Source organism: Oscarella lobularis, chromosome 1 (assembly GCF_947507565.1).
Source record: "Oscarella lobularis chromosome 1, ooOscLobu1.1, whole genome shotgun sequence".
In the NCBI taxonomy this organism is placed as follows: domain Eukaryota; kingdom Metazoa; phylum Porifera; class Homoscleromorpha; order Homosclerophorida; family Oscarellidae; genus Oscarella; species Oscarella lobularis.
This window is the reverse complement of record NC_089175.1, coordinates 7,056,794-7,083,003: the sequence shown is the minus strand read 5'-3', so window position 1 is coordinate 7,083,003 and position 26,210 is coordinate 7,056,794. Positions and strand designations below refer to the sequence as shown.

Here is a 26,210-nt window from a genome sequence, read left to right as displayed (position 1 = left end):
TTTCTTGCCTGTACGCTCAAAACAAAACTTACGGTGTGGTTAGTGAGTATCACGTGATCGCCCTCATTTCCTTAGGCCAGTTGCGTTTTCTTTCCTCGTGGAGAAGCCGCGGAAGCCCACAAGAAACCCCACTCTTTAATTTATTGAGGTACGTTTCTCGTCGAACGCACTCGCGTCGACTCGGTGGGTCCCCTTACCGGTCTATAACGGCGTTGTTCACGCTTAGCTCGCGCTATCTCTCCCACGGCGCTTCGTCGCGACGTTTCGCTGCATCGAGCCACTCGTTCGGTCATCGAAGAGTCGAACGAGACGCTCAGCGATCGATTTCACTGGTAAGAAAGCCGTGTTCGACGAGACCACGCCTATTCGCCTCTTCCGGGTTTGCGGGCGACTAAGGAGATGGAAATGAGCGCCGCCGACCGAAGCCAACGCCAATACGATGTCCACAAAGCGTCGTGGCGCGCGAAAACAACGTCGGCCTCAAACGTGGTCCCCAACGGGGAAGCGAAACGAAGGAAAACGACGACACATCGCTCGAGCAAAGTATCAGACAGGTACGAAGAAGAAAAACGGAAGCCTTACGATGTTTTTATAAGGTAACGTATGATTTGTCGTAGTTCGAGTCGCGTGGAACCGAAACTAAAGCCAGTCTCTTATCACACGTTGGTAAGATTGTAACAAAGGGGTTAACATATTGAGAGAGGGTGGGAAAGAAGTCCCTTACGCATCACGAAGTCTCACCGCAAGGAAAACCACTTACCTACCTAATTAGATTATATATTTATATACTCTGGTTATTTATATTCGTATTAAATATTTATGTGTTTGAACTTACTTCTCCTAAGTTAATAAGTATTTATTTTTATTTATTTTCTAGTATCAATTCGCTGATGGGATTGACGTCATTTTTATTCTTCTCGGAAGCGTTTCCGCTATTATTCACGGTCTCGGCTGGCCACTCGTCTGCATCAATCTCGGACAGCTCATCGACACATTCATCAATCATTTCCAAGGCAACAACGTCACGAGACCCGACCCAACGTTCGATTTCATCGAAGGTCCCAACGCATTGGATAGTAGTCGATCACGTGCCATGTTTTGCAATGAATCAATGACGTCGACGCCGACTCCCTCGACTAAACCTGGATGTCTTCACTTTGAAACGGAGATGGCAAGAAGAGTGATGTATTTTGCTGTTATTGGAGCGATTACGCTTGTCTTTGCTTTCTTTCAAATTTCTCTCTGGGTTATGGCTTCGCAGAGGCAAATTACTCGAATGAGAAAGGCCGTTTTTAAAGCATTTTTGGCGCAGGAAGTTTGCTGGTTTGATTTGCATAATCACGCGGAAATAACCAGTCAATTAGTCGAGTAAGCCATCAATAATAAATAATTCTTCCTAATGATTATTCTTTTAGTGGTATTGAGAAAGTTCATGAGGGGATTGGTGACAAAGTGGGCGTGTTCATTCAAGGGCTCGCCTCCTTTGTTGTCGGTCTCGGAATAGCGTTTTGGAAGAGTTGGGAAATGACTCTCGTAGTCCTATCTCTTGTTCCCTTACTCATCATAAGTCTGGCATTCATATCCAAGGTGAAAAGAAACACTCATCATTTTAATCCGTATTTTTTATGTATTTTCTTAGATGGTGGCAAGGTTTTCGACTCAAGTTCAAACGGCCTACGGAAGAGCTGGGGTTATAGCTGAAGAAGTTCTGGCCGCAATTCGAACAGTGACTGCATTTGGAGGCCAAAACAAAGCAGCTACAAAGTATGTATCCCTAATTAATTAATAAAAGTAATTAATTATTTCTTTTAGATATGCCTTTCTTTTAGAACGAACGCGTCATAGGACGGACCATCAAAGCAAGCGAGAAATTAAATTTGTATTTGTGAAAATATTTAATGTGAATTTTTTATTAACTATAAAAATTTGCTACCTTTCAATTATCGTATGTTACAAATTTTTATTCTTTTTCCTATGTTTTGCTCGGACTAAAAGTAGTGCGAGCTTAAATTTGTCGCGCGTCCTTCACGTGCCTAGCGCGCACTATCGTACGCGGTGTGAAAAAATGGCAACGGAACGCCTCTACGCGTTTAGAACTGAGACCCAAGCAGAAGCAGCGGACTAAAGCATCTCCGATCAGAAAAAACAGTTCTAAAGCTGATCCAGAATCGTCTTTCGACGAGGGAGCTAGGATCGACGCCAAACGGGCGCCAAGCGACAAAGAGGAGAAAGCGGAAAACGACGAAGATCCTACGGCGTTGGAAAAGGCCTCCAAAGGACGAACTAGAGAGAGAGAGATGCATGAATAGTCTCTCCTCAAAGTGAAAGAACAAGGTGCGCACCAGATCAAACTATTTATCCAATTCGCGTAGACAATTTTTTTTCTGAAGGCTGCATCAATCTCGCCGCAACCGACATCAAGACAGTTTCCATTCACGCAAGAGCATAGGTAAGGGTTAGCTTTGATTGCCCATAGCTAGAAAATGTAGAAAGGGTCCATAGTGCACTGCATGATTCTTAGGGCCCACGCGCTACCAGTTAGGGCCACAGGTGCACGAGTAATTTCTAATTCCACAGATGTGCCTGTGATCTTCTAGTAAAATATATGAGTCAGCCCGTTCCTTGCCATAATTATTGCAATAATTATTGCAGACGACTCGGAGTCTTTTGCTATAGTAAATATTACAATGGTTATTGCAGATTTTTCTGCCTTTTTCTTTGCATTAATTATTGCAATAATTAGTGCAGATCTTTTTTGGCCCTTCCTTTGCTATTGTTTTTTTTCAAAATTTATAGTAGATGAGTCGGTTCCTCCCTTTGCAATAATTATTTCAAAAATTGTTGAAGATGAGTAGCATTTCCCTTTGCAATTATTAGTGCAATATTTACTGTAGATGAGTCGGGCCTTCCCTTTGCAATTACTATTGCTTTAACTGATTATTGCAATAGTTATGACAGATTTTTTTGGCCGTACTCTTGGCAAATATTATTCCAAAAATTATTGCAGATGTTTCGGCTTTTCTCTTTGCAATTATTGTTGCAAAATTTATGGCATATGAGTCGGCCTTTCTCTTTGCAATTATTATTGCATTATTCAAGGAAAAAGGGGCCCCTGAGAAACTGTCAAATATTTGAAAGAGGTAGCAGTTAGGAAAAGTTAGTGCCTGTTAACAGAGTACTAAAATTACCCCAGTGTCAGTATCGTGTTCGGTACGAACAGGGTTGTTTCGCGTATCTCGTCGCGTGGTTTCGTATTCATTGACCTACTAGTACCGGTGCCTGCAACTCGTTGCGCGCGAGCGGGGCTTGCCGTTCAGGCGAATGGAACGCCACTCGCGCATAAAAGTAGAGTTGCTGGGAACGCCCATTTATGTGGTGCAAGTGTCTCTAACTCGTTGCGCGCGAGCGGGGCTTGCCGTTCAGGCGCATGGAACGCCACTCGCGCATAAAAAGTAGAGTTGCTGGGAACGCCCATTTATGGGGTGCAAGTGTCTCTCACTCGTTGCGCGCGAGCGGGGCTTGCCGTTCAGGCGCATGGAACGCTACTCTCGCATAAAAAGTAGAGTTGACGAGAATGACCTTCGTATATTAGAGAGCTTCATGGGCCCCTTCCCCGTTATCTTTGATATGGCGCTTTATTCTAAGGGATGCTTTTGCGTACATTAGAGTGATTGGCCCCTTATCTTTGATTCCTAGGGATGCATCTGTGTAGATCTATCGCCTTTGTGTGAAGTTGTCTTCGAAGACGCACTTTCGAGTGTCTTTTGCTCTCTCTCGTGCAAGGACTTGGCATACTGAGTGGGGAGTCCACTGCCGACGATTGCTCAAAATGAATTTTCAAAATAAAATAGATCTCTACTTCTCTAAGGCTGTGGCTCGAAGTTTATCAAAAAAATATTTGCATAATTCCTGTCGCGTGATGTTTGACCTTTGTCTCAGCCGCGGAGCCGTGCTATACGTAACGTCATCGCATTCCCGTTCGAGCCGTTCGAGCCGTCGCCGGCGTGATTGTGTCGTCCTGCAAAGGTTGCTGCCTTGGCAAAGAACGATTTCGGTTCAGATCAATAATCATTGTTCTCCTAATATAGACTCGCGTTGTGATATTTCGTCCTTGACGCACTCGATTCCATTCTCTCGAACCGATTCTCTTTCTCGACAATGTCTTCTGCGTGTCCGTCATCTCGAATTGGACACGTTGCCGCAGTAGTCGATGAGGAGATGCTTCTGTGGGGAGGAGTATCGGTGGAGGAATCGACGGGGGCGGAGTACTTTTGCTCTCCCGATGGGATCGAAAGCTTCGATTTGTTGACAAGACAATGGTATCGACGACAAGCAACGTCAAACAGCCCATCCGACATGCCTCATCCATGTTCTGATTCACGAATCGGTGTCGTTCCAAATCGGGACATTTATCAATTTGGCGGTTCCTACTTCACTGACGGCCGTCGCGCTTTTTCGAGCGATCTTCACAAATTGGATGGTTTGACGTTCGAATGGGAACGAATCGTTCCCAAGAGCCGATCAATGCCCAGCGGGAGATCGCACCATGGAATGTGCGTGTTAGGAGAGAAAGGAGATGAGCATCTCGTCCTCATGGGAGGATTAGGAGAAAACCTTTATTCTACGACACCCAAGGAAGATCAATTCATTCCTGATCCTAATGATCCTTACGTGGGGTGGAACAACGAAGTTTGGTTATTTTCTCCCAGAGAGAGTGAGTGACATGTAGAATTGTTTTGAAGTTGATGTAGCCATTTGCGTAAAGGGACTGGGATTCAAGCTCGATGCACAGGAAGTAAGCCACATCCTCGGCAGGGGCATTCCTTTACTGCAGTTGATGTTAATCGCGCAATTCTTATTGGCGGTACAAATTGTATGCAAGTGTTTCATGACGCTTTTCTATTCCTGTTTAGCTCACTGGTACAATGACATACGCTTTTGCCAATAATAAAATAACTGATTCGTTTTTTCTTGTAGGAATGGATTAAAATGAAATTGGATGATTCTCTCATTCCTCGATTCCTCCATTCGACGGTTGTTGTTGATATTCCCACATTAGGGGGGTCTGTTGCTTTTGTCTTGTGGGGATATGGGAAAGACCACTTTCCTCTTTCTGTGGCCCAAATTATTCTAATTGACTTTCAGAAATGCAAAATGGTAATTGAAATATTTTCACATAACATTCTACGATGACAAAGTTCATTTGACAGGTGTCAATGTCAGATGAGCCCAATCCGACAGGGTATCAATCAGTCTGCTCTATTGTTAGAAGAGGTCTTCTGTTTATTCTGCGATGTGGAGGATCACCTTATAAATATACCGAGAGAAAGCCTGGAGCACTTTTAGACATTTTGAAATATGGTAAATGATTTTATATTAATTTTAGCCTAATTTTATTGTTTGCATAGATTTAAAAAGTGTTGGCGAAAAACTCCTCCGTCACAATTTAAGCGAACCGATCGAACACGAATTTTCGAAACCCGATAAGCATGCGCAGAAGATGATCGAGGTTTTAATTTTGTGTGCAAGCCGCGGGTCATTAGCATAATTATTTTAGGAACGACTTTCAGATCCGTCTCTTCAAATTGACCGACAGGATCTCGTCTATGATGAGACTGACGATTTCTTGGGGCAAGGAGCCTTTGGCGATGTATTCAAAGCAACGCTAAAGAAAGACGGAAGAGAGAAGATCGTCGCCGTCAAACTTTTCACGGACGTACGAAGAAGAACGATAAAGTGTCTAGTTAGCACTCACTATTTTCTCTAATGAGATTTTGTTTTCTTTTGTGCAGGGAATACGAAATGTTTAAGAAGGAGGCATCTGTGCTACTTCAAATTGAACCGAATCCTTTCGTCTTGGGTTTAATCGGACTTTGCGCTGTTCCCAGATTCTACGCCCTCGTAACCGAGTTCATGAGCGAAAGAGATTTGTTTTCTTTTCTCATGTCAGACGAAGTAGCGGTTGAAAAGTGGGAAACGCGAGTCACGTTTGCGAAGCAAATTGCTAGGGGAATGCTTCATCTCCACGAAAACAATCCACCAGTGATTCACCACAACTTGAAAGCGACAAATGTCTTGGTTAGACGCATTTCAGACGAAAACAAAAATCAATTTATTTGCAAAGTTTGTTAAAAAGCCTATACTAATAATTTAATCATTAATATTTTCAGATTAGTGGTTTTCAAGTTTCAAAAATGTCTTGCGTCAGCGCGATTTCAATACATCGGTTAGAGGTTTCCGTGCCGTGTGGCACTGTCACTCACATCGCTCCGGAACGATACTCTGAGCATCCGTACGGTGATGGAGACGAAGAGGACGTCGTGATAGATTTGGCAAAAAAATCTGATGTTTATAGCTACGGAGTTGTGCTATGGGAAATACGTGAAAGGTGCCATCCCTATCAAGGTCAATTTTTATTATTATGACTTATATGACGTTGGCTATTTCTTTGCTTAGAACTTGATAAGGATACAATTCGCCTTCACGTAAAAAGTGGAGCGGCTTTACCTGAAGGCCGCGCGACGGGATCTCCGCCTTTTTTTGACGATCTCATGAAGAAGTCTGTTCAATATAATCCGCAAAATCGACCGACTTTCCGCGACATTGTAGTGACGCATTTAGCCGAAGTGGACGACCTGTTTCTTCCAACTTCTCAGCGAGTGGAAGATATGACTCCTCAACGAGTAGAAGATGTGATTGCCGTTGTAACGCCTCAAAGCGTTCTCGTCTTCACTCGATGGAAGCAATTCTCCGCCCCACTCTCATTTAACAATGGAGCGGAGATCTCCATTCCCAAAACGAGCTCGGTTCTTCGAATTCAACCCCGCGAGGGCGGCAATGCAGTTACGACTGCTGCAACGGCGTCGATTGGCTTTACCGTCTTTACATTTGACGCCAAACAATCGCAGGGTGTCCGTGATGACGAATTCGTTAGCGATCTCATTCAATTGTCTCTTCCCTCCGGCTTAATCGACGATGACGTGCACATTGAAATGTGTCACGAACACGGTCTTAATCTCGATCCAACCGCGCCTGCGACGAGCGCCTCCAAAGTCGTCTTTTTTCATCAACCTCACGACTCTTTGGCAAAGACAGAGCACCCTCTTGTATTTGACGAGAAGACCGTCATTGATAAGACGGAAGAGAGAAAAATCGCCGCTCAACTTCAATCGTCTGTCGTCAAAGTCGTCGTCTTTCCTTCTACTGCGGCCGCCGCCGTTTCGTCGTCCAACTCTGATGTGGCTGTCAGTTTCTTTACTCATTTCTACGGCTTGGGTCGTCAGGCATTTTCATTCCGCGCTCTCTTTTTTGAAAAAATGAAAATTCCCGACGCTTGGAAAATTGATCTTTGCATCATCTCAACCCGTCCCGAACATCGGGATCGTTTGATCGTTAATCGCAGCGATGGCCTCCGTCGGCCTCTTCTTCTTCTCGATCAGTGTATCAGTCTTCTTCTCTGGCCCACGGAAACGAACGTTGTCGAAGTGGACGACATTGAAGGCTGGATCAACGAGAGTCTTCTCAAAAAAGTGTTTATCAACATGCAGCAGTTGTTGGCAGCGAGAGATAGTCCCAATGGTGCTTGGGTCGAAACCTTCTCTTTCGTCTGCAACTACAGAGAGCTTCTGCAACAAGTTTCGACGGTGACCGCTTACGTCACTATTATATCTGGCGATCTTCGTCATTGCCTTCGCATTGAAGACTCTTCAAGCAATTTTCAAAAAATTTATGACAAAGCTCTACAGCGCGGCTTCGTGTCAATTAATCGATCTCGTGTAATAGTTGTTGGACAAGATGGAGCTGGTAAGTCGTGCCTCGTCGACTCTCTTCTAAACCGACCGTTTGAGAGGGAGAAAGCAAGCACAGAAGGTGCCGCTGTCACAATGTCCCACACAGCGGCCAGCGGATGGAAGGCCACCGACAACAAAGAGTACTTGGATCCCCTTATTGCAGAAGGTTGCTATCGTAGTAATCTTCAGCAGACGGCGCTGACGGCGAGCGCTTCTAAGCCGATTTCTTCTGCCGAAGTCAAAAAGCCTCCTTCCCAACTGAAGGAAGCTCCAAAAGCCCATCATCGCGCTTCTCGGGTCAAAACGAAATCGGAACGTCGAGCGGAAGTTGTGTGCATAGAGGCGAAAACGCTCACTCATAATCAACAGGCATTGGTGACCGATTTCCTAGCAGACAAACCGAGTGAAACGACAAGCGTTCGCGATGTATGGGATTTAGGCGGACAAGAAGTTTATCTCGCCACTCACTCTGCTCTCATGCCGAACAGTAGCACTTTTGATTTAACTATATACATGGTTGTGATGGACATCTCGAAGTCTCTATCTGATGAGGCTGAGTCCTTTTATCGTTCAACTGATGGTCAGGTAATTAACCTTTCGAGCGATTTGGGTTGGATACGAAGGAATGAAGACTTTCCACTGTACTGGTTTGGCTCAATCGCAGCGTGTCACGAGGAAACGGTGCGAGGCAATTATTGGCTGGGCAAGGACGAGGAGGTGAAGCCTCCACCAGTATTTGCGATTGGTTCCCACAAAGACGTCGTGAAGAACAACAAGCAAAGGTTTCCTGATTCAGCCGCTTTAGGAAAATGGCTAAACCAGCAAGGAAAACGTTTTGAAGAACTTGTCAGTAACAGCGATTTTGTCAAGCACATCGTCCGGCCTAAAAGAAGCGACGACAGCAAAGTCGATGAAGACTTTCACGAAATGAGTCATTTCATTGAGCGAATTTTTCTTATTGACAATTCCGTATCTGGCTCGCGTTCTCCTTGCAGAGGTGTTGAGGAGGTTCGACGCAGAGTAGACCGCATGGCGTCGACGTTTTGCAGGCGAATGCAAAAGCAGCCCTTATTTTGGGTGTACCTTGAACGTCTTCTTTTCCACTGGCACAAAAGCATGAAAACGGTTATTGCTAGAGTTGACGAAATAGCAGAGATTGCCCAGAAACCGAACATCTGTGATATATCAAGTCGCGACGAAGTCCTCGCGGCGCTGAAGTTTCTTGCCAATGTTGGAGCAATACTGTACTACCCGGAAGTAGATGGCTTGAAAGATATTGTTTTCACGAGTCCTACTTGGGTAATCAAAGCTCTGTCGGCATTTGTGACGGCTGCTCAGCCGGGTCCAATTCTGGAACCGGAGTGGAGTACGCTCAAAGAGAAAGGAATAATGTCTATCGAACTATTGAAGTATCGCCTCAAGCAAATGAGGCAAGGAGCTAACACAGTTAGCGATGCGGCGGGCTTCTCAGAGGACAGTAACCCGGACAGAATTGAAAATGAAGATAGACTGATCGTTCGGCTTTTAGAACTTCTTGACGTCATCGCACCCCTTGCTGAATCGCCTACAAATGAATTTTATGTTCCGTCGATGCTAAGAAAGTTGCTTCTTTTCTCGCCAACTCGCTGGGAGCAGCACACTTACTCGTCTTTATTCCCGGCTCCTCTTATTGTCATTCCTACGAAGCTGAAGTTTGTTCCGGAGTGTATCTACTTCCGTCTTGTAACCCGTTTTCTAAAATTGTATCCGAAAAAACCGCGACTTTCTCGTCATCAGTGTATCTTTTTCGTGAAAGATGAGAAATCGTCAGTGCTAGGTACGCAGTTTATTGTCTTAGAATTCTATGCAATGATTCGTGTTCCTCTCTTGGCAGTTGAAGTTGAATTGTTGTATCAAAGCCGAGGCAAATGGATAGCTCTAACAATTCGCTTTATCAATGAAGAAGACCAAAATAAGATTGGCTGCAAGTTCTTGGTCTCGATCAAAAACGAGCTTCGGCGGCAAATGAAATCTATTTGTCAACAGGGCATGCGGGGTTTTAAATACAACATATGCTGCCAAATAAGACAAGCCAGCCACATCGGCGAGGAGTTGGGCATTGATCTCAGTAATCTTCCTGTGATTTATAGTGGCGAGGAGGAGTATTCTCCAAACGATACCCATCTCTTCAATCCGTTCGATGAACTTGTGACTTCGAATCATGAAGATTTTCTTCAAATCAACTTTTGGTTTGGGCAAGTACCTCATCAACGTAGCCCTATCGTTCATAATCTACCGTCTGATTCTCAAATTAATGATCTCGCTTACGAACTTCGTTTGCATTGGAAAGATGTTGCATATAGACTAGAGCCTGAGCCGTTTAGTCGCAGCGACGTTCGGTGCATCGAGTTGGAAAATCCAAGAAATTTGCGAGATCAATCTCAAAGTATGCTTGACGCTTGGACTAGGAAGTACGGCTCTAAAGCTACGATACCTGTTCTGTGTGAAGCTCTAACAAAAGCGGGCTTACGAAATCAAGCAGAAAGGGTTTTCACGAAATTTGTTGTAGATAAATGTGTATCCTCTTTACCGTAAATAGCAGGTAGGTGGTCTTGCACGTGGACACATCTCATCTGCTGTAAACTTGTTTCTCATCCCTCTCCTATATTTTTGCAAGTGAAGACGTGGCGTTTCCGTCGCTTAGCGACGTGCTGCAGCCGATCTACATGTGCCTGAGTCGCTTTTCGTGTACTCTTGTTTTTATTATTTGATATCACCTTTCACCTAGGCTTTTGTAGTCTTTTCAGTGCATTTTATTTATCCTGTTTGACGGTATGTTTTCTTTTGGAACAGTACGTTACATTTCAGCTTTTGTCCTAAATTTCCACGAACTGCTTTGTGAACTTTTTCTTATATCTCGATATGCATAGCCTTTTAAATTTTTTGAATAGTATTTTTGTGCCGGTACGCTCAAAACAAAACATATGTGAAGGCTAATGCGTGATCACGTGATCGCTTTAATCTCCTTACGCCAGTTGCGTTTCTTTTCTCGCAGAGAAGCCGCAGAAGCCCGCAAGAAACCTCACGCTTTAATTTGTGGAGGTATGTTCGCACTTGCGTCGGCTCGGTGGGTGTCTCCCTACCGTTACACCGTTCTTTATCATCTCAGCTCGCGCTACTTCCCAACGGCGACTCGTAGCGACATTTCGCTGCATCAATTCACTCATTCCATCGTCAAAGACTCGAACAAGAAGCTGCTCAGCGATCGATTTCGCTTGTAGCAAGCCACGGCTGGCCTCCTTTCAGTCCTTTGAGGTTTCACTGAACTGTATCTCGGTGCGTACGAGAAATAGTGCAGTTTTAGAAAAACAGGCAACAGCGTCTAGGCTGTGAATGGAGACCGTTTGGAATTTTTCAATCGAAAAAATTTAAGGAATTTTCATTTTCACTTCTATAAAATCCAAGATATGGATGTTACTCGGGTAAAGTGAGGCACTGGCATAGAATCAATGAGCTACGTATTTCTCTATTTTTGCAGAAAAACAGTGGATGTTGAATTGAAGTGCATTTGTAGCTAAAAAGTGCATATTGCGCAATGGTCACGGAGGCATAGACAAGGCAGAAAGAATTTTTTAATTTGTTTTTTTTGTAGGAACACCAAAAAGGGAAGGGATTAAGATTAAACAGGAATTGGCTGAATGATGAGAAACGTGGGCGGGGTTTTTGAAAATCGATCTGAAGCGACTGACCAGCAAAGGTGGCAAAGACAAAATTCTTGTAAGTGGCGGCGATACTACCCGCGTCGAAATTTTTAATTCATATGAATTTTACGAGGAAATATTGAATAAGAAAATATTTACAGTACGTATACTTTTTTTCAATGCTTTATTAAATGAATTCACGTCAGTGAGAAATATTTTCCTCTATTGTATATTGAATTTTAGGCTTTGGGTGAAAGTTTATCAACAATTTAGTCACGTGGTGCATAACCTTTCTCGCGCCACGCGGCTTGTTCCGGATCTCGTTTTTGTCGATTCCTGGGCGTGATTGACGTGTAAAGGTCGTTGTCCTTTTTCTTGTCTGCACCCGTACGTTGTGATCGAAGCACTGCATTTCTTTCTCTCGAACCGCTTCTCCTCTTTCAAGAATGTCATCAGCGTGTCCGTCACCTCGAATAGGACACGTTGCCGCCGTCATCGACGACGAAATGCTTCTGTGGGGAGGAGTAGCATTGAGAGAAACGACGGGAGAGAAGTACGCGTGTTCTCCCAATGTCATTGAATGCTTCAATCTGTCGACAAGCCAATGGAATCAACGACGAGCAACATCAAACAGCCCATCTGACCTTCCTCCGCCCTCTTACTTCGCACGAGTCGGCGTCGTCCAAAATCGAGCCATTTATCAATTTGGTGGTATCCACAGATTGTCTGATGGCCGTCCTGTTTATTTAAACGACTTTCACAAATTGAATGGATCGACGCTCGAATGGGAACGAATTCTTCCCCAAGACCAATCAACGCCCAGTGGGAGATACGGTCACGGACTGTGCGTGTTAGGGACGGAAGGAGACGAACATCTCGTCATGATGGGCGGAGCAGGACCATCGATTGTTTCCCCAATACCGGACGGATCTCAATTCGTTCCTGATCCGAATAGTGATGACTTGGGGTGGAACAATGAAGTTTGGTTGTTTTCCATTCGACGGAGTGAGTGACGCGTAAAATGGCTTTGAATTCGAATTAGATATTTTTTGTTTGAAGGGAATTGGATTCCGGCTCATTGCACAGGACAGAAACCATCTCCTCGACAGGCACATTCCTTCACTGCAGTTGATGATAATAGAGCAATTCTTATTGGCGGGGTCAGTCCTCTTGAGGGACTGTGTCATGATGCCTTTCTGTTCATGTTCAGCTCACTGGTAACAAGATCTATATGTTATTACTTCAATAATGTTTTTTTTTGTAGGAGTGGATTAAAATGCAAACCGTTGATCATCTCATTCATCGAAGCTCTCATTCAACAGTTATTGCAAATATTCCTACATTAGGGCCAGTTGCTTTTGTCTTGTGGGGATATGGGAGAGACGGCATTGCTCTTTCTCTAGCCCAAATGATTCTAATTGACTTTCAACAGTGCAAAACGGTAATTGAATTATTTTGCATGATATTCTACGATCACCTTCATATTACAGGTGCCAATATCAGATGAGCCTATTCCAACAGGGAAGCAATCAGTCTGCTCTATTCTTAAAGAAGGCCTTCTGTTTATTCTGCGATATGGAGGAACACCCCATAAATCAGCGAAGAGTACGCCAGAAGCTCTATTAGATATTTTGAAATACGGTAATTTATTTTTAATATAGCCATTTTAAGTAATATCATTTGTCGCGTAGATTTAAAAAGTATTGACGAGAGACTTCTTCGTCACCACTTGAGTGAACCGATCGAACAGGAAAAATCTCAATTCGATGAAAATTCGCCGCTCCGTTCCAACTCTCCAACGATGGTACAAATAAATATTTTATCGTAGGGTATCTATTTTTATTTGTTTAGAATTGCGAAGGGACGTCTCGAAACGAGCGCGAATTGTTGCATCTAGTTCCCCAACGAGTGAAAGATACGATTACCGTCTACACGAATGGACGCATTCTTAACTTCACTCCATGGAAGAAATTCTCCACTCCCGTCTCAGTGGACAAAGAAGCGGAGATCTCCATTCCCAATACGAGATCAACCCTTCGAATTCAACCCCGCGCCGCAGTTTCTCCAAAGACGTCAATCGGCTTGTCCGTCTTCACATTCGACGCCAAACAATCGGACGGTGTCCAGGACGACGAATTCGTCAGCGATTTCATTCTATTGTCTTTTTCTTCCGGCTTATCCGACAATGACTTTGACATTGAAATGTGCCACGAGCACGGTCTCAATCTCGATCCAACGACGCCGAAAACGAGCGCTTCTAAAGTCGTCTTCAGCTATGAGCGTTGCGATCCGTCGGCGCCGGCCCACCACTCAGCCCCAATTAAATTTGACGAGAAGATCGTCATTGATAGAGCGGGAGAGCGAAAAATCTTCGCTCTTCTTCAATCGTCCGTTGTCAAAGTCGTCGTCGCTCCGTACGCTCCGTCCTTTCCTTCCGCCGTCGCCTATTCCGACGTGACTTGCAGCTTCTACACTCATTTCTACGGCGTGGGTCGTCAGGCATTTTCATTCCATGCTCTCTCTTTCGAAAAAGTCAAAATTCCCGACGGTTGGCAGTTTGATCTTTGCCTCATATCAACGCGTCCCGAACATCGGGATCGTTATCTCGCCTATCGCAACGACGGCCGCCGTCAACCTCTTCTTCTCGATCGACGCGTCAATAATCTTCTTCTCTCGCCCACCGAGTCAAACGTCGTCGAAGTGGACGACATCGACGGCTGGATCAACGAAAGTCGTCGCAAAAGTTATTTAATCAATATGCGGCAGTTATTGGCGGCTAGAGATAGTCCCGTTAACGCATGGGTTGATACGTTCCACTTCGCCTGCAATCAGCCTCTGCAGGAACTTCCAACGATGTCGGCGAACGTCACGATCATTTCCGGCGATCGACGTCAATGTCTTCGAATTCACGCGGAGGAGGTATATTTTATCTTTTAATTAATTTAGCGTTGGGGTGTTTCTTATTCTTTGATTAGGAAGCACTTTTGGAACCTGATCTTCTAATTGAGCGAAACGAGCTTGTCTACGACGAAGACAAGGATTTCGTTGGGGGCGGCGGCTACGGCGAAGTGTACAAAGCGACGCTGAAGAAGGGAGGCATTGAGAGGCAAGTTGCCGTGAAACTCTTCTACGATTTCAGAAATAGAAGAACAGAAAAGTGAGCAGTAAGCATCTTAATTTAAATTTGGTTATAATGTTTCGGGCTTGCATGCAGAGAATATGAAATGTTTAAAAAGGAAGCGTCGATTCTTCTTCGAATCAAAGCGAATGACAACGTCGTAAGTCTGATTGGGCTCTGCGCCGTACCCCGGCATTATGCTCTCGTGACTGAGTTCGTGAGCGGTGGAAGCTTGCATTCGCTCCTCAAGTCGGCCGAGCATGAAGAAATCGTCCAAAAATGGCAATCGAGGATTGCTTTTGCAAAGCAAATAGCTGAAGGAATGCTTCATCTTCACTACAATCATCCTTCAGTAATTCACCAGGACTTGAAAGCACACAACGTTCTGGTCAGTATTCTTCCCAATCTTATATTTCCTTTCATTTGCAAGGTTAATTAATTGTTTCAGGACTTTCTTAGACATGCCTTTTTATTTTTCAATACTTTTAGGTGGCTGATTTTGGTCTTTCCAAAATGACTGGTGTCAGCTCGGTTACGACGGTGCGACGAGACAGTTCGCCGTTGCCAGGCGGAACGGTTACTCACATCGCTCCGGAGCGATACCGCCATCGTCCCTGCGGCGAGGGCGACGAACGCTCAAAGATGGACTTGGCCAGGAAAGCCGACGTCTATAGCTACGGAGTGGTGTTGTGGGAAATCCGCGAGAAAGAAAGTCCTTATAAAGGTTAACTATTTATAAATTAAATTCTTCCAGTCCGTTAGATGCAATCGATTTTATAGATATGATAAACGATCTTATTCGCCTGCACATCATGAGTGGAGGCGAACTGCCACGAGGCCTCGCAACGGATGTTCCGCCATTTTTCGACAGCATATTGGAGCAATGCGTCGAATTCGAGCCACAGAAAAGGCCCATGTTTCGCGACATCCTTCTAATGATAACGGAAGGCGAACGAAGTCTGGATCATTAGGTTGCAAATACTTTCAATTGCATGGTAGAACGTATTATACACACACCTCTTCTCTTTCCATATGTAGTCAGAACAGTTTAGAAGTGGCTTTCGCCTTTGTACGGTTTTCTGTGCGTTTCACTGCGTGTATTTTCTCTCAATGATGTCTTTCGACTCTTTGACGTTGAGAGCGAATATTTGAGCAAACGTTCCTTCGCGCAGATAAAATGGACGTTGATTGACAGCTTAGCTGTCTTGCCGAAGCGATTAGAGACGGCAGAAGGGCCTATTCGCGGCGTTTCGGCCACGATCTCTAACGGACACGTGATTGCGATCAACGCGCGAATCGATCCTCAAAAAATCTTTTATTCGAGCAAAAAACGCGCATACAAAATCACGCACAACCTATACTAACGAAAAAACTTCTACCTGGCTCAAATTATCTTGAATATGTCCCGTTCTTCGCGTTATCTTCGCGTCGCGTCGTTTTTTCTTTCGTCCGACTTCTCTCCTGCGAAAAAAAAGAGATTAGCTACTGTAAATTAATCCGTGTACGTACCTTTTTGTTGCGTCCGTATTCGCGCTACCCAGGCTACACCGCGGGGAGGTTCGGACGCGTCGTAGCCCAGGGAAATCTTCGCAAAGCGATGATCCCCTTCCAAAAAGTGTCGGGCGAGTTGCGGGTCCTCGGCCACTCCATTCAGTACCCACCTGGATGAGGATCGGCCCCTAATACCGAAACCCCGGTGCGCTGGTACCAAAGCCTTCGGTATGTCTTCCATGAGAAGAACCGGGCCTTGTGGAATGAAGAGAGGCTGACTTCTGTTTGTAGGAGTTGACAATGAAGACAGTGCAATGGAGGAATCGAAGGCTCCTGGGCTGGATCATCGTCGGTCTAATCGCGTCGTTCGGGTGAGAAAAGTGCCGGCAACCAGGCCGCTTGCGACACCCCCTCCAAGCCGTAACCACTCAGCTTAACGCGGTTCGTGCTTGTTGACGACAATAAGACCTCAAACGATCCGTCTGCCTAGTGCGTAGACCGAGGCCGATGCCCCCCATCGCCCCGCTTACGGGCTCCGGCACGGAATTAACCGTGGGCCACGCTGAGATTCAACTATCCTCACTTGCCTTCTGCCAAATCTCCCGAGCCAGTCCTCTCAAGGATGAGACGCAGATTGCTCCACGCCGCACCCACCCTCAGCCGCAACTGAAGGAAGATCGGTGTGCGCTTCGCTTTTGAACCGTGTAGCTCCGCCCAGCGCGCTCATTGGTCCGCGCTGTCACGTGGTGTGACGTTTGACGCGTTCATTGGCTCTACCGCTCATAGGCGCGAAATCGTAAACCGGTTTTGAAAACCGGTTGGCGGCAACGGAAAGAAAAATGATGCAACCATAATGCAATATCGTTGACGTCACGGTCACGCGAGTGACGTAAGATCGACTTTGCTCAAGATGGCGGAAGAACGGCGGAGATAAAGACGTCGAAACGCGAAGCGTAGAACGCCTAGAATTAGCTCGAGAAGAGCGAGAAGAGTGAGAAATACCGAACAGGGAGTCTTCACGGCGAAAACGGTGGAGCGCAAACCGTTTTTTCCCGATTTCGACGTCGCACGAGTCTATCGAGCAAAAGCGGAAGATCATTGCATCGCATTCGCATGCAAGCGATGGACGGAAACTGGCGAAAACAGCGAAATAATCGAATTTAGTAAGTAGAGAGCCCCGCCCCCTCCCTCAGACGATCGAGACGAATTATGCGAAATAATTATTTGCGCAATGTTTCTTTATTTTTTTTTTGACGTAAATGTCTAGGTAGTTATCATTGATATCGTACTCTAGAGCGTTCGATTCGACTTCGTGCAGATCATACTTTATTCTAGACACTTCAATTTGATCAAGCCTACTCCAAATCGTATTCGTATGCGCCGATTTCGTCCGATCCAGCGCCTGTTAGCGCCGCGTTAACCCGCTTCGAACCGTCGACGTTTTCGCCATCAATTCCTCTCGATCCACTCATTCTCAACGCATTATTGAAACGCATTGATCGCATAGCGAAGCGAACGCGCGGTAAAGATACAAATAGAGGCGTTTTTTGATTGAAATTTTTCTCTGAAGACATTGGTCACGTGCCTGATCCGATTGGAACGTTTGGAAAAGTTGACGTGATTTTGCGCGCTCTTGCAATTCAATCGAAGTACGAAAATATTTATTTTGAAATATTTTTTCTTCCTAATTATTTATTAGGTGTCCACAAACTGTAGCTACTTTGTCAAATGAAGACGTAGTGGAAAATATTTTCGTACTGGGATGCAGTGTGCTGGGTAAAAAAATTTCTAATAGTTTTTTAATTTTTTGATTTTTTGAATTTAGGTTAGACGTATTGAATATAAGTGAGACCTTTTTTTTCCAAGTGAATCGAATAATTAATATAATTGATTTTAGCAATGTTGAGGCGTTGATAGAAACATTCACCCAAGCTGTTACATTTCTAGAATCCGTCTATGATCCAGAGCAAAGTGGAAGCGAAAACATTTGCGAACAATGTCAGTATTAATTAAATAATTATTTAATTATTTAATTCTGTTTCATAGTAGCGGAATAAATTCCAAGTCTTTTGCTCTAGTTAGTGTCATATCGATTTCTCTCTTATTAGATATTTAATTACTAGTATTTTTAGATGGCTTTCGAGATATGTCCTCAGTTGAAAATTCGTCTCTTTTTAATGAGTTATCTATGGACTCGAAATTGATGCTGATACATTTGTTTGGGGCCATGGATCTATGGCTCTCAAGTAAATAATATTTAAGCATTGATTTTTATTTATAGCCTATGGTTTTTTCTCTAGATGAATTCTGTGAGAGCAAGTAATCCTTCGAGTGCGAATGTTCTTCTTCGTCTTCTCTTACCTTCTAATGATCAGATAATGAGTGATTTGACTTTGCGACTCTTTATCAAATTCGTACACGAAGTTTATATACGATTTTATATGTGATCTTAGAAATTATTTCTTTTTGGTTTTAGCGTCAAATTGAGGTTTCGTTTCTCTTGGCTGGATTTCTCGATAAAATTTCCGCGTTGGCGATTTCAATCGAGAACAAATTTGATTTGTGGATTCGTTTTATTGGTGACCACCACCACCACCACGTGGGTTCCTGGTTAACATAAATTCATTCCTGATCCTAATGATCCTCACGTGGGGTGCAACAACGAAGTTTGGTTATATTCTCCCAGAAAGAGTGTGTGACATGTAGAATTGTTTTGAAGTTAATTAATGTAGCCATTTTTTGCGTAAAGGGGCTGGGATTCAAGCTCAATGCACAGGAAATAAGCCACATCCTTGGCATGGGCGTTCCTTTACTGCAGTTGATGTTAATCGCGCAATTCTAATTGGTGGTACAAATTGTATGCAAGTGTTTTATGACGCTTTTAAGCTCATTCCTCTCCTAAATTTGCAAGCGAAGACTTAGCGTTTCCGGTAGCCTCGTACCCCCAGCGAAAGGTCTGGTACGGCTCCGCCCCAAATGTTCCTGTGGACCAATTAGCGAGGGCGTGTCTTTACGCACGCTAGCATCAACTCTTCGAGATCGACGTTCCTGCTTCGATTGGAACCGATAGAACCGTCTTCGACGTATTTCCCATTTCGTTCATAAGCATTGCAACAGTTCTGGGTGGTATCTGCGCCGACACGGCTACACAAAGCTTACGAACAGGATGCAAACATACGTCGCGAATGTCGAAGACGGTTCTATCGATTTCCAATCGAAGCAGGAACGTCGATCTCGAAGAGTTGATGCTAGCGTGCGTAAAGACACGCCCTCGCTAATTGGTCCTCAGGAACATTTGGGGCGGAGCCGTACCAGACCTTTCGCTGGGGACCGTTATACGGGACACAGAGAAAGGTCTGGGTACGAGGCTACGTTTCCAGTGCTTTTTTTTCCTTGACCGTAGGTTATTGATTGAGTCCATCACGTGATCGCTTTCCTCCCCTGACCCCAGTTGCGTTTTCTTTCCTCCTGGGAGAAGCCTAGTCTCGCGTAGCCAGACCCTTCCCCCTTGGTGATATTAACTCTCACCAAGGGGAAAGGGTCTGGGGAACTTCTTTGATCTTCTTGTGTGCCGCTTCCCCCGGATTCCGGGGGAACCATATATGGAATGTTGACCATATACGGTAACTCCTTGACGTCACCGTACGCACGGACCCTAAAAATAGGGTCCTTTCCGTTACACTAGACTCAGCGTTACGGCATTCGATCTTTCCCTTGCCACTGAATGACGCAGCGGGTTAGCAACAGCACACTTTGGGTTTAGGCGGTGTTAGGGGACCCCACAGTCCTTCTTGAGCCTTTGGCGTCTCCTCATGCACGCTCTTCTACGAATTAGGAGCTCCAAATGGCATTCGTATAACTACAGGTAACGGCCAGGAAAGGCTCGATCGATCTGCACGCAAAGACCAGCTGCGCTTTCTTCGCCAGCGTGCAAGCCGCTACTAATTGGATAGTCACCCGACCCGATGACATCATGCCACTCCTACGCGCGGCACTCAAGAAGATCAAAGAGGTTCCCCAGACCCTCTCCAGTGGTGATATTAACCACCACTGGAGAGAGGTCTGGCTACGCGAGACTAGGAGAAGCCGCGGAAGCCCCCAAGAAACCTCACCCGTTAATTTATTGGGTCCATTTATTGAGGTACGTTTCTGGTCGTACGCACTCGCGTCGAGTCCCCTTACCGGTGTACCTAACGTCGTTGTTTATCATCAGCTCGCTCTATCTCCCTCACGGCGCTTTGTCGCGACGTTTAGCTGCATCGGGCCACTCGTTCGGTCATTGAAGAGTCGAACGAGACGCTCAGCGATCGATTTCGCTCGTAGAAAGCCGTTGTTCGACCTATTCCCCTCTTCCGGTTTTGCGGGAAATGAGCGCCGCCGACCGAAGCCAACGCCAATACGTCGTCGAGAAGGCGTCGCGGCGCGCGAAAACGACGTCGACGTCGAACGGGGCTCCCAGCGGGGAAGCGAAACGAAGGATGACCGAGGTTTTAGTTATGTGTGCAAGCCGCGGGTTATTAGCATAATTATTTTAGGAACCACTTTCAGATCCGTCTCTTCAAATCGACCGACAGGATCTCGTCTATGATGAGGAGGACGATTGCGTTGGCGAAGGAAGCTTTGGCGATGTATTCAAAGCGACGCTGAAGAAAGACGGAAAAGAGATCACCGTCGCCGTCAAAGTTTTTTCCGATATACGAAGAAAATCAGAAAGGTGTTTAGCTGATACCGAGTTTTTCTGATGGGATATTGTTTTTATTTCGCAGGGAATTGTTCAAGAAGGAGGCTTCTGTGCTACTCCGAATTGAACCAAATCCGTTCATTGTTCGTCTGATCGGCGTTTGCACTGCTCACAGATTCCACGCCCTCGTAACAGAGTTCGTGAGCGGAGGAGATCTGTCTTGTCTTCTCAAGTCAGACGAAGAAGCGATTGAGAAGTGGGAAACGCGAGTCACTTTTGCGAAGCAAATTGCTAAGGGGATGCTTCATCTCCACGGAAATCATCCACCAGTCATTCACTACGACTTGAAAGCGGAGAACGTCTTGGTCGAGCGCATTCCAGACGAAAGAGAAGATCAATTTATATGCAAGGTATATTAGAAATCAAATAAAAAAATTATAATCATTATTATTCTCAGGTTGGCGATTTCGGACTTTCGAAAATGTCTGGCGTCAGCTCGATTACGATAGTTCGGAAAGAGGGTTCCGTTCCGTCTGGCACAGTCACTCACATTTCTCCAGAGCGATACAATGATCATCCGTACGGTGATGGAGACGAAGAGGACGTTGTGATAGATTTGGCAAAAAAATCAGATGTTTATAGCTACGGAGTTTTGCTATGGGAAATACGTGAAAGGTGTCATCCCTATCGAGGTCAATTTTTATTATTATGACATATTATGACATATAAGACGTTGGCTATTTCTTTGCTTAGGACTTGATAGGGATGCAATTCGCTTTCTCGTAAAAAGTGGAGGGAAACTTCCTGAAGGCAAAGCGACGGGAGCTCCGCCATTTTTTGACGATCTCATGAAGAAGTCTGTTCAATATAATCCGCAAAATCGACCGACTTTCCGCGACATCGTGACGCATTTGGCCAAAGAGGACGACCTGTTGCATCCAACTTCCCAACGAGGAGAAGATGTGATTACCGTTGTAACGCCTCAAAGCGTTCTCATCTTCACTCAATGGAAGCAATTCTCCGCCCCACTGTCATTTAACAATGGAGAGGAGATCTCAATTCCCAAAACGAGCTCGGTTCTTCGAATTCAACCCCGCGTGGGCGGCAAGGCAGTTACGACTGCTGCCACCGCGTCGATGGGCTTTATCGTCTTTACATTTGACGCCAAACAATCGCAGGGTGTCCGTGATGACGAATTCGTTAGCGATCTCATTCAATTGTCTCTTCCCTCCGGCTTAACCGATGATGACGTGCACATTGAAATGTGTCACGAACACGGTCTTAATCTCGATCCAACCGCGCCTGCGACGAACGCTTCCAAAGTCATCTTTTTTCATCAACCTCACAAATCTTTGGCAAAGACGGAGCACCCTCTTGTATTTGACGAGAATACCGTCGTTGATAAGACGGGAGAGAGAAAAATCGACGCTCTTCTTCAATCGTCTGTCGTCAAAGTCACCGTCTTTCCTTCCACTGGGGCGACCGCCGTTTCCTCCTCCAACTCTGATGTGGCTGTCAGTTTCTTTACTCATTTCTACGGCGTGGGTCGTCAGGCATTTTTATTCCGCGCTCTCTCTTTCGAAAAAATCAAAATTCCCGACGCTTGGAAAATTGATCTTTGCATCATCTCAACCCGTCCCGAACATCGGGATCGTTTGATCGCTAATCGCAGCGAAGGCCTCCGTCGGCCTCTTCTTCTTCTCGATCAGTGCATCAATCTTTTTCTCTGGCCCACCGAAACGAACGTTGTCGAAGTGGACGACATTGAAGGCTGGATCAACGAGAGTCTTCTCAAAAAAGTGTTTATCAACATGCAACAGTTGTTGGCAGCGAGAGATAGTCCCAATGACGCTTGGGTCGAAACCTTCTCTTTCGTCTGCAACTATAGAGAGCTTCTGCAACAAGTTCCGACGGTGACCGCTTACGTCACTATTATATCCGGCGATCGCCGTCATTGCCTTCGCATTGAAGACTCTTCAAGCAATTTTCAAAAAATTTATGACAAAGCTCTACAACGCGGCTTCGTGTCAATTAATCGATCTCGTGTAATAGTTGTTGGACAAGATGGAGCTGGTAAGTCGTGCCTCGTCGACTCTCTTCTAAACCGACCGTTTGAGAGAGAGAAAGCAAGCACAGAAGGGGCCGCTGTCACAATGTCTCACACAGCGGCCAGCGGGTGGAAGGCCACCGACAACAAAGAGTACTTGGATTCCCTTATTGCAGAAGGTTGTAGTAATCTTCAGCAGACGGCGTTGACCGCGAGCGCTTCTAAGCCGATTTCTTCTGCCGAAGTCAAAAAGCCTCTTTCCCAACTGAAGGATGCTCCAAAAGCCCATCATCGCGCTTCTCGGGTCAAAACGAAATCGGAACGTCGAGCGGAAGTGGCGTGCATAGAGGCGAAAACGCTCACTCATAATCAGCAGGTATTGGTCACCGATTTCCTAGCAGATAAACAGAGTGAAACGACAAGCGTTCGCGATGTATGGGATTTAGGCGGACAAGAGGTTTATCTCGCTACTCACTCTGCCCTCATGCCGAACAGTAGCACTTTTGATTTAACTATATATATGGTTGTAATGGACATCTCTAAGTCTCTATCTGATGAGGCTGAATCATTTTATCGTTCAACTGATGGTCAGGTAATTAACCTTTCGAGCGATTTGGGCTGGATACGAAGGAATGAAGACTTTCCACTGTACTGGATTGGCTCGATCGCAGCGTGCCACGAGGAAAGGGTGCGAGGCGATTATTATCTGGGCGAGGACGAGGAGGTGAAGCCTCCTCCAGTATTTGCCATTGGTTCCCACAAAGACGTCGTGGAGAACGACAAGCAAAGGTTTCCTGATTCAGCCGCTGTAGGAAAATGGCTAAGCCAGCAAGGAAAACGTTTTGAAGAACTTCTCAGTAACAGCGATTTTGTCAGGCACATCGTCCGGCCCAAAAGAAGCGAAGACAGGAAAGTCGATGAAGACTTTCACGAAATGAGTCATTTCATTGAGCGAATTTTCCTTATAGACAATTCCGTATCTGGCTCGCGTTCTCCTTGCAGAGGTGTTGAGGAGGTTCGACGCAGAGTAGACCGCATGGCGTCGACGTTATGCAGGCGAATGCAAAAGCAGCCCTTATTTTGGGTGTACCTTGAACGTCTTCTTTTCCACTGGCACAAAAGCATGAAAACGGTTGTTGTTGGAGTGGACGTAATAGCAGAGAGAGCTCAGGAGCCGGACATCTGTAATATATCAAGTCGCGACGAAGTCCTCGCGGCGCTGAAGTTTCTTGCCAATGTTGGAGCAATACTCTACTACCCGGAAGTGGAAGGCTTGAAAAACTTTGTTTTCACGAGTCCTACGTGGGTAATCAAAGCTCTCTCTGCGTTTGTGACGGCTGCTATGCCGGGTCCAAAGCTGGAACCGGAATGGAATAAGCTTAAGAAAACAGGAATAATGTCTAGCGAATTAATGAAGTATCGACTCAAGCAAATGAGACAAGAAGCCAACTCAAGGAGCGATGTGGACGGTTTCTTTGAGGACGACAATCTGGAGGGAATTGAGAATGAAGAAAAGCTAGTTGTTCGGCTTTTGCAACTTCTTGACGTCATCGCACCCCTTGCTGAATCGTCCGAAAATGAATTTTATGTTCCGTCGATGCTAAGAAAGTCGTTTTTTTACTTGCGAACTTGCTGGGAAGAGCACACTTTCTCGTCTAATTTCCCTTCTCCTCTTATTGTCATTCCTACAAAGCTTAAGTTGGTTCCGGAATGTCTCTACTTCCGTCTTGTAACCCGTTTTCTAAAATTGTATTCGAAAAAACCGCGGCTTTCTCGTCATCAGTGTATTTTCTTGGTGAACGATAAGGAATCGCCAGTACGAGGTACCCAGTTTCTCGTCTCAGACCTCAATGCAATTCTTGAGTTTTTCTTTTAGCGGTTGAAGTTGAACTGCTGTATCACAGCCGAGGCAAATGGATAGCTCTAACAATTCGTTTCATCAATGAAGAAGACCCGAAGAACATTAGTTGCAAGTTCTTGGCGTCGATCAAAAACGAGTTTCGGCGACAAATGAAATTCATTTGTCAACAGGGCATGAAAGGTTTCAAATACAGTATATGCTGTCAAATAAGAAAAGCGGTTCACATCGACAAGGAATTGGTTATTGATCTCACTACTCTTCCTGTGATTTATAGTGACGAGGACGAGTATTCTCCGAACGTTGCCTATCTCTGCAATCCGTTTGATGAACCACTGGCTGCGAGTCGCGAAGATTTTCGTCAAATCAACTTTTGGTTTGAGCAACTACCAGCGAGTGATAGAGGTAAGATAAATGAGTCTATGTAGATAGCAGCCCTAATTAAAGAATCGCACTCTTCGTTCTTGTGCAGATGCGCTTCCTAAAGAATTAAACGCCGCCTTAATTCGCGCTGTCGCGACGCTAGCAGAGAAAGCAGGTTGGGAACTTCTTGTTCCCTTGCTAAGAGAGGAAGTTGGTGCTTCCGGCGTGATTCAGTACAGGGAGAACTACCACAGTCACTTTCTTCGAGCAATGGCGGTCATAGAAGATTGGATGCGAGCCAAGGGCCGCGAGGCAACGGTTGATGTCCTCACTAAAGTTTGTGAGCAGTGCAGTATTCATCGCGATAACGTCGAAGCCGCTTATCGGCAACAAGTCGCTCTTCAGTAGTCGTCATATTTCTGCGAAAAATTTATTTGTTGTTTCTCACTTTTGTGCAACGTCTATCTTTTCTTAGTCTAGTCATTTTATTGCATCATCAATATTTGCGGTTGTGGCTGTCAAAAAGCTGTTGCTAATTGAATACTTCTTCCAATGACCGCGGGTGCATACGGGGTTCGAGAGAGTAGAGTTCTCCTTGTACGTGGCGGGCTACGTGGCCTGTTCTTCGTTTTCATGTCCTAACCGTCGCAATCGGAAGTCTTTGCGTACGGCAGAGCGGTTCGTCGTCCCTCCTAGACCGCCAGCGGCGTCAAGAGAACAATCATCTCGAAATCCTCTACGAGCATGCCTCACACACCGCGAATGATCGACGAACAGCACCCAAAGCACCATTTCCGCGCTTTAGTTACTACCCAGCGCACGAAAGGCTAGGCTTTATGGCGGCAAACGTGAATTCGGAACCTTAGTAACGCATGCCGTGATGTATATCGATTCTCTCTAAGCCTGGGACGAGAACGAGGAGACGGAAGCGCCGTCTCAGCTCGTCGTGCCACCCTGTCAAGGATAATGGAACGCGTAGTGAGTGAATGAAATCACGTGATGAAATGACATCAGGCACTCGAGTCCTTTCCAAAGAATTCTCATTGATCCGATTGTGAGACTTCTGTGCGAAGTTAGCGTGGCCAGGTTTCAGCTGCGAGTCTTGGAGACGAGTAGATAATCATTAGATGAAAAAATGTTTCCAATTTGAAAAGAGGTGCATTTCAGTTCCTATAGAAAGAC

The 26,210-nt window shown here is 45.4% G+C and overlaps 4 protein-coding genes and 2 long non-coding RNA genes across 11 annotated transcripts; 5 read left to right on the top strand and 1 right to left on the bottom strand.

Moving 5' to 3' along the window:
* Positions 1–66: 66 nt before the first annotated feature.
* Positions 67–2,125, top strand: LOC136199104 (ATP-dependent translocase ABCB1-like). The gene is made up of 8 exons (XM_065989259.1): positions 67–148; positions 227–332; positions 397–554; positions 618–666; positions 878–1,368; positions 1,416–1,587; positions 1,640–1,764; positions 1,813–2,125. Exons 3-8 carry the CDS (start codon positions 400–402, stop codon positions 2,123–2,125), a joined length of 1,305 nt encoding a protein of 434 aa, XP_065845331.1. The 5' UTR covers positions 67–148; positions 227–332; positions 397–399.
* Positions 2,126–3,982: 1,857 nt separating this feature from the next.
* Positions 3,983–10,721, top strand: LOC136188030 (uncharacterized). 3 transcript variants are annotated; one of them, XM_065975764.1, is made up of 12 exons: positions 3,983–4,026; positions 4,089–4,714; positions 4,766–4,920; positions 4,978–5,157; positions 5,211–5,361; positions 5,409–5,509; positions 5,558–5,736; positions 5,793–6,123; positions 6,171–6,405; positions 6,457–9,606; positions 9,664–10,371; positions 10,452–10,721. In XM_065975764.1, the coding sequence occupies exons 2-11, from the start codon at positions 4,159–4,161 to the stop codon at positions 10,362–10,364; spliced, it is 5,739 nt and encodes a 1,912-aa protein (XP_065831836.1). In that variant the 5' UTR covers positions 3,983–4,026; positions 4,089–4,158; the 3' UTR covers positions 10,365–10,371; positions 10,452–10,721. The 3 variants fall into 3 exon arrangements, with proteins under 3 accessions (XP_065831836.1, XP_065831843.1, XP_065831830.1); XM_065975771.1 differs by having other exon boundaries at positions 10,447–10,465; XM_065975758.1 differs by having other exon boundaries at positions 9,664–10,721.
* A 108-nt stretch (positions 10,722–10,829) lies between these two features.
* Positions 10,830–15,717, top strand: LOC136197717 (uncharacterized). 4 transcript variants are annotated; one of them, XM_065987553.1, is made up of 15 exons: positions 10,830–10,871; positions 10,939–11,084; positions 11,134–11,251; positions 11,308–11,367; positions 11,422–11,546; positions 11,714–12,475; positions 12,530–12,687; positions 12,735–12,911; positions 12,961–13,111; positions 13,162–13,274; positions 13,322–14,389; positions 14,446–14,627; positions 14,685–15,018; positions 15,078–15,312; positions 15,369–15,717. In XM_065987553.1, exons 6-15 carry the CDS (start codon positions 11,917–11,919, stop codon positions 15,557–15,559), a joined length of 3,168 nt encoding a protein of 1,055 aa, XP_065843625.1. In that variant the 5' UTR covers positions 10,830–10,871; positions 10,939–11,084; positions 11,134–11,251; positions 11,308–11,367; positions 11,422–11,546; positions 11,714–11,916; the 3' UTR covers positions 15,560–15,717. The 4 variants fall into 4 exon arrangements, with proteins under 4 accessions (XP_065843625.1, XP_065843610.1, XP_065843616.1 ...); XM_065987538.1 differs by lacking the exon at positions 10,830–10,871 and having other exon boundaries at positions 10,916–11,084; XM_065987544.1 differs by lacking the exon at positions 10,830–10,871 and having other exon boundaries at positions 10,916–11,084; positions 11,128–11,251.
* A 155-nt stretch (positions 15,718–15,872) lies between these two features.
* On the bottom strand, positions 15,873–16,676 carry LOC136189018 (uncharacterized). The gene is made up of 2 exons (XR_010670344.1): positions 16,098–16,676; positions 15,873–16,049 (listed from the first exon to the last, which is right to left on the bottom strand). It is a non-coding gene; the product is annotated as an uncharacterized lncRNA (long non-coding RNA).
* Positions 16,677–17,935: 1,259 nt separating this feature from the next.
* On the top strand, positions 17,936–18,646 carry LOC136197803 (uncharacterized). The gene is made up of 4 exons (XR_010672603.1): positions 17,936–18,077; positions 18,126–18,156; positions 18,212–18,325; positions 18,380–18,646. It is a non-coding gene; the product is annotated as an uncharacterized lncRNA (long non-coding RNA).
* A 1,418-nt stretch (positions 18,647–20,064) lies between these two features.
* Positions 20,065–25,569, top strand: LOC136187736 (uncharacterized). The gene is made up of 8 exons (XM_065975411.1): positions 20,065–20,220; positions 20,293–20,566; positions 20,615–20,793; positions 20,846–21,170; positions 21,218–21,452; positions 21,514–24,630; positions 24,684–25,070; positions 25,138–25,569. The coding sequence occupies exons 2-8, from the start codon at positions 20,447–20,449 to the stop codon at positions 25,434–25,436; spliced, it is 4,662 nt and encodes a 1,553-aa protein (XP_065831483.1). The 5' UTR covers positions 20,065–20,220; positions 20,293–20,446; the 3' UTR covers positions 25,437–25,569.
* Positions 25,570–26,210: the final 641 nt, after the last annotated feature.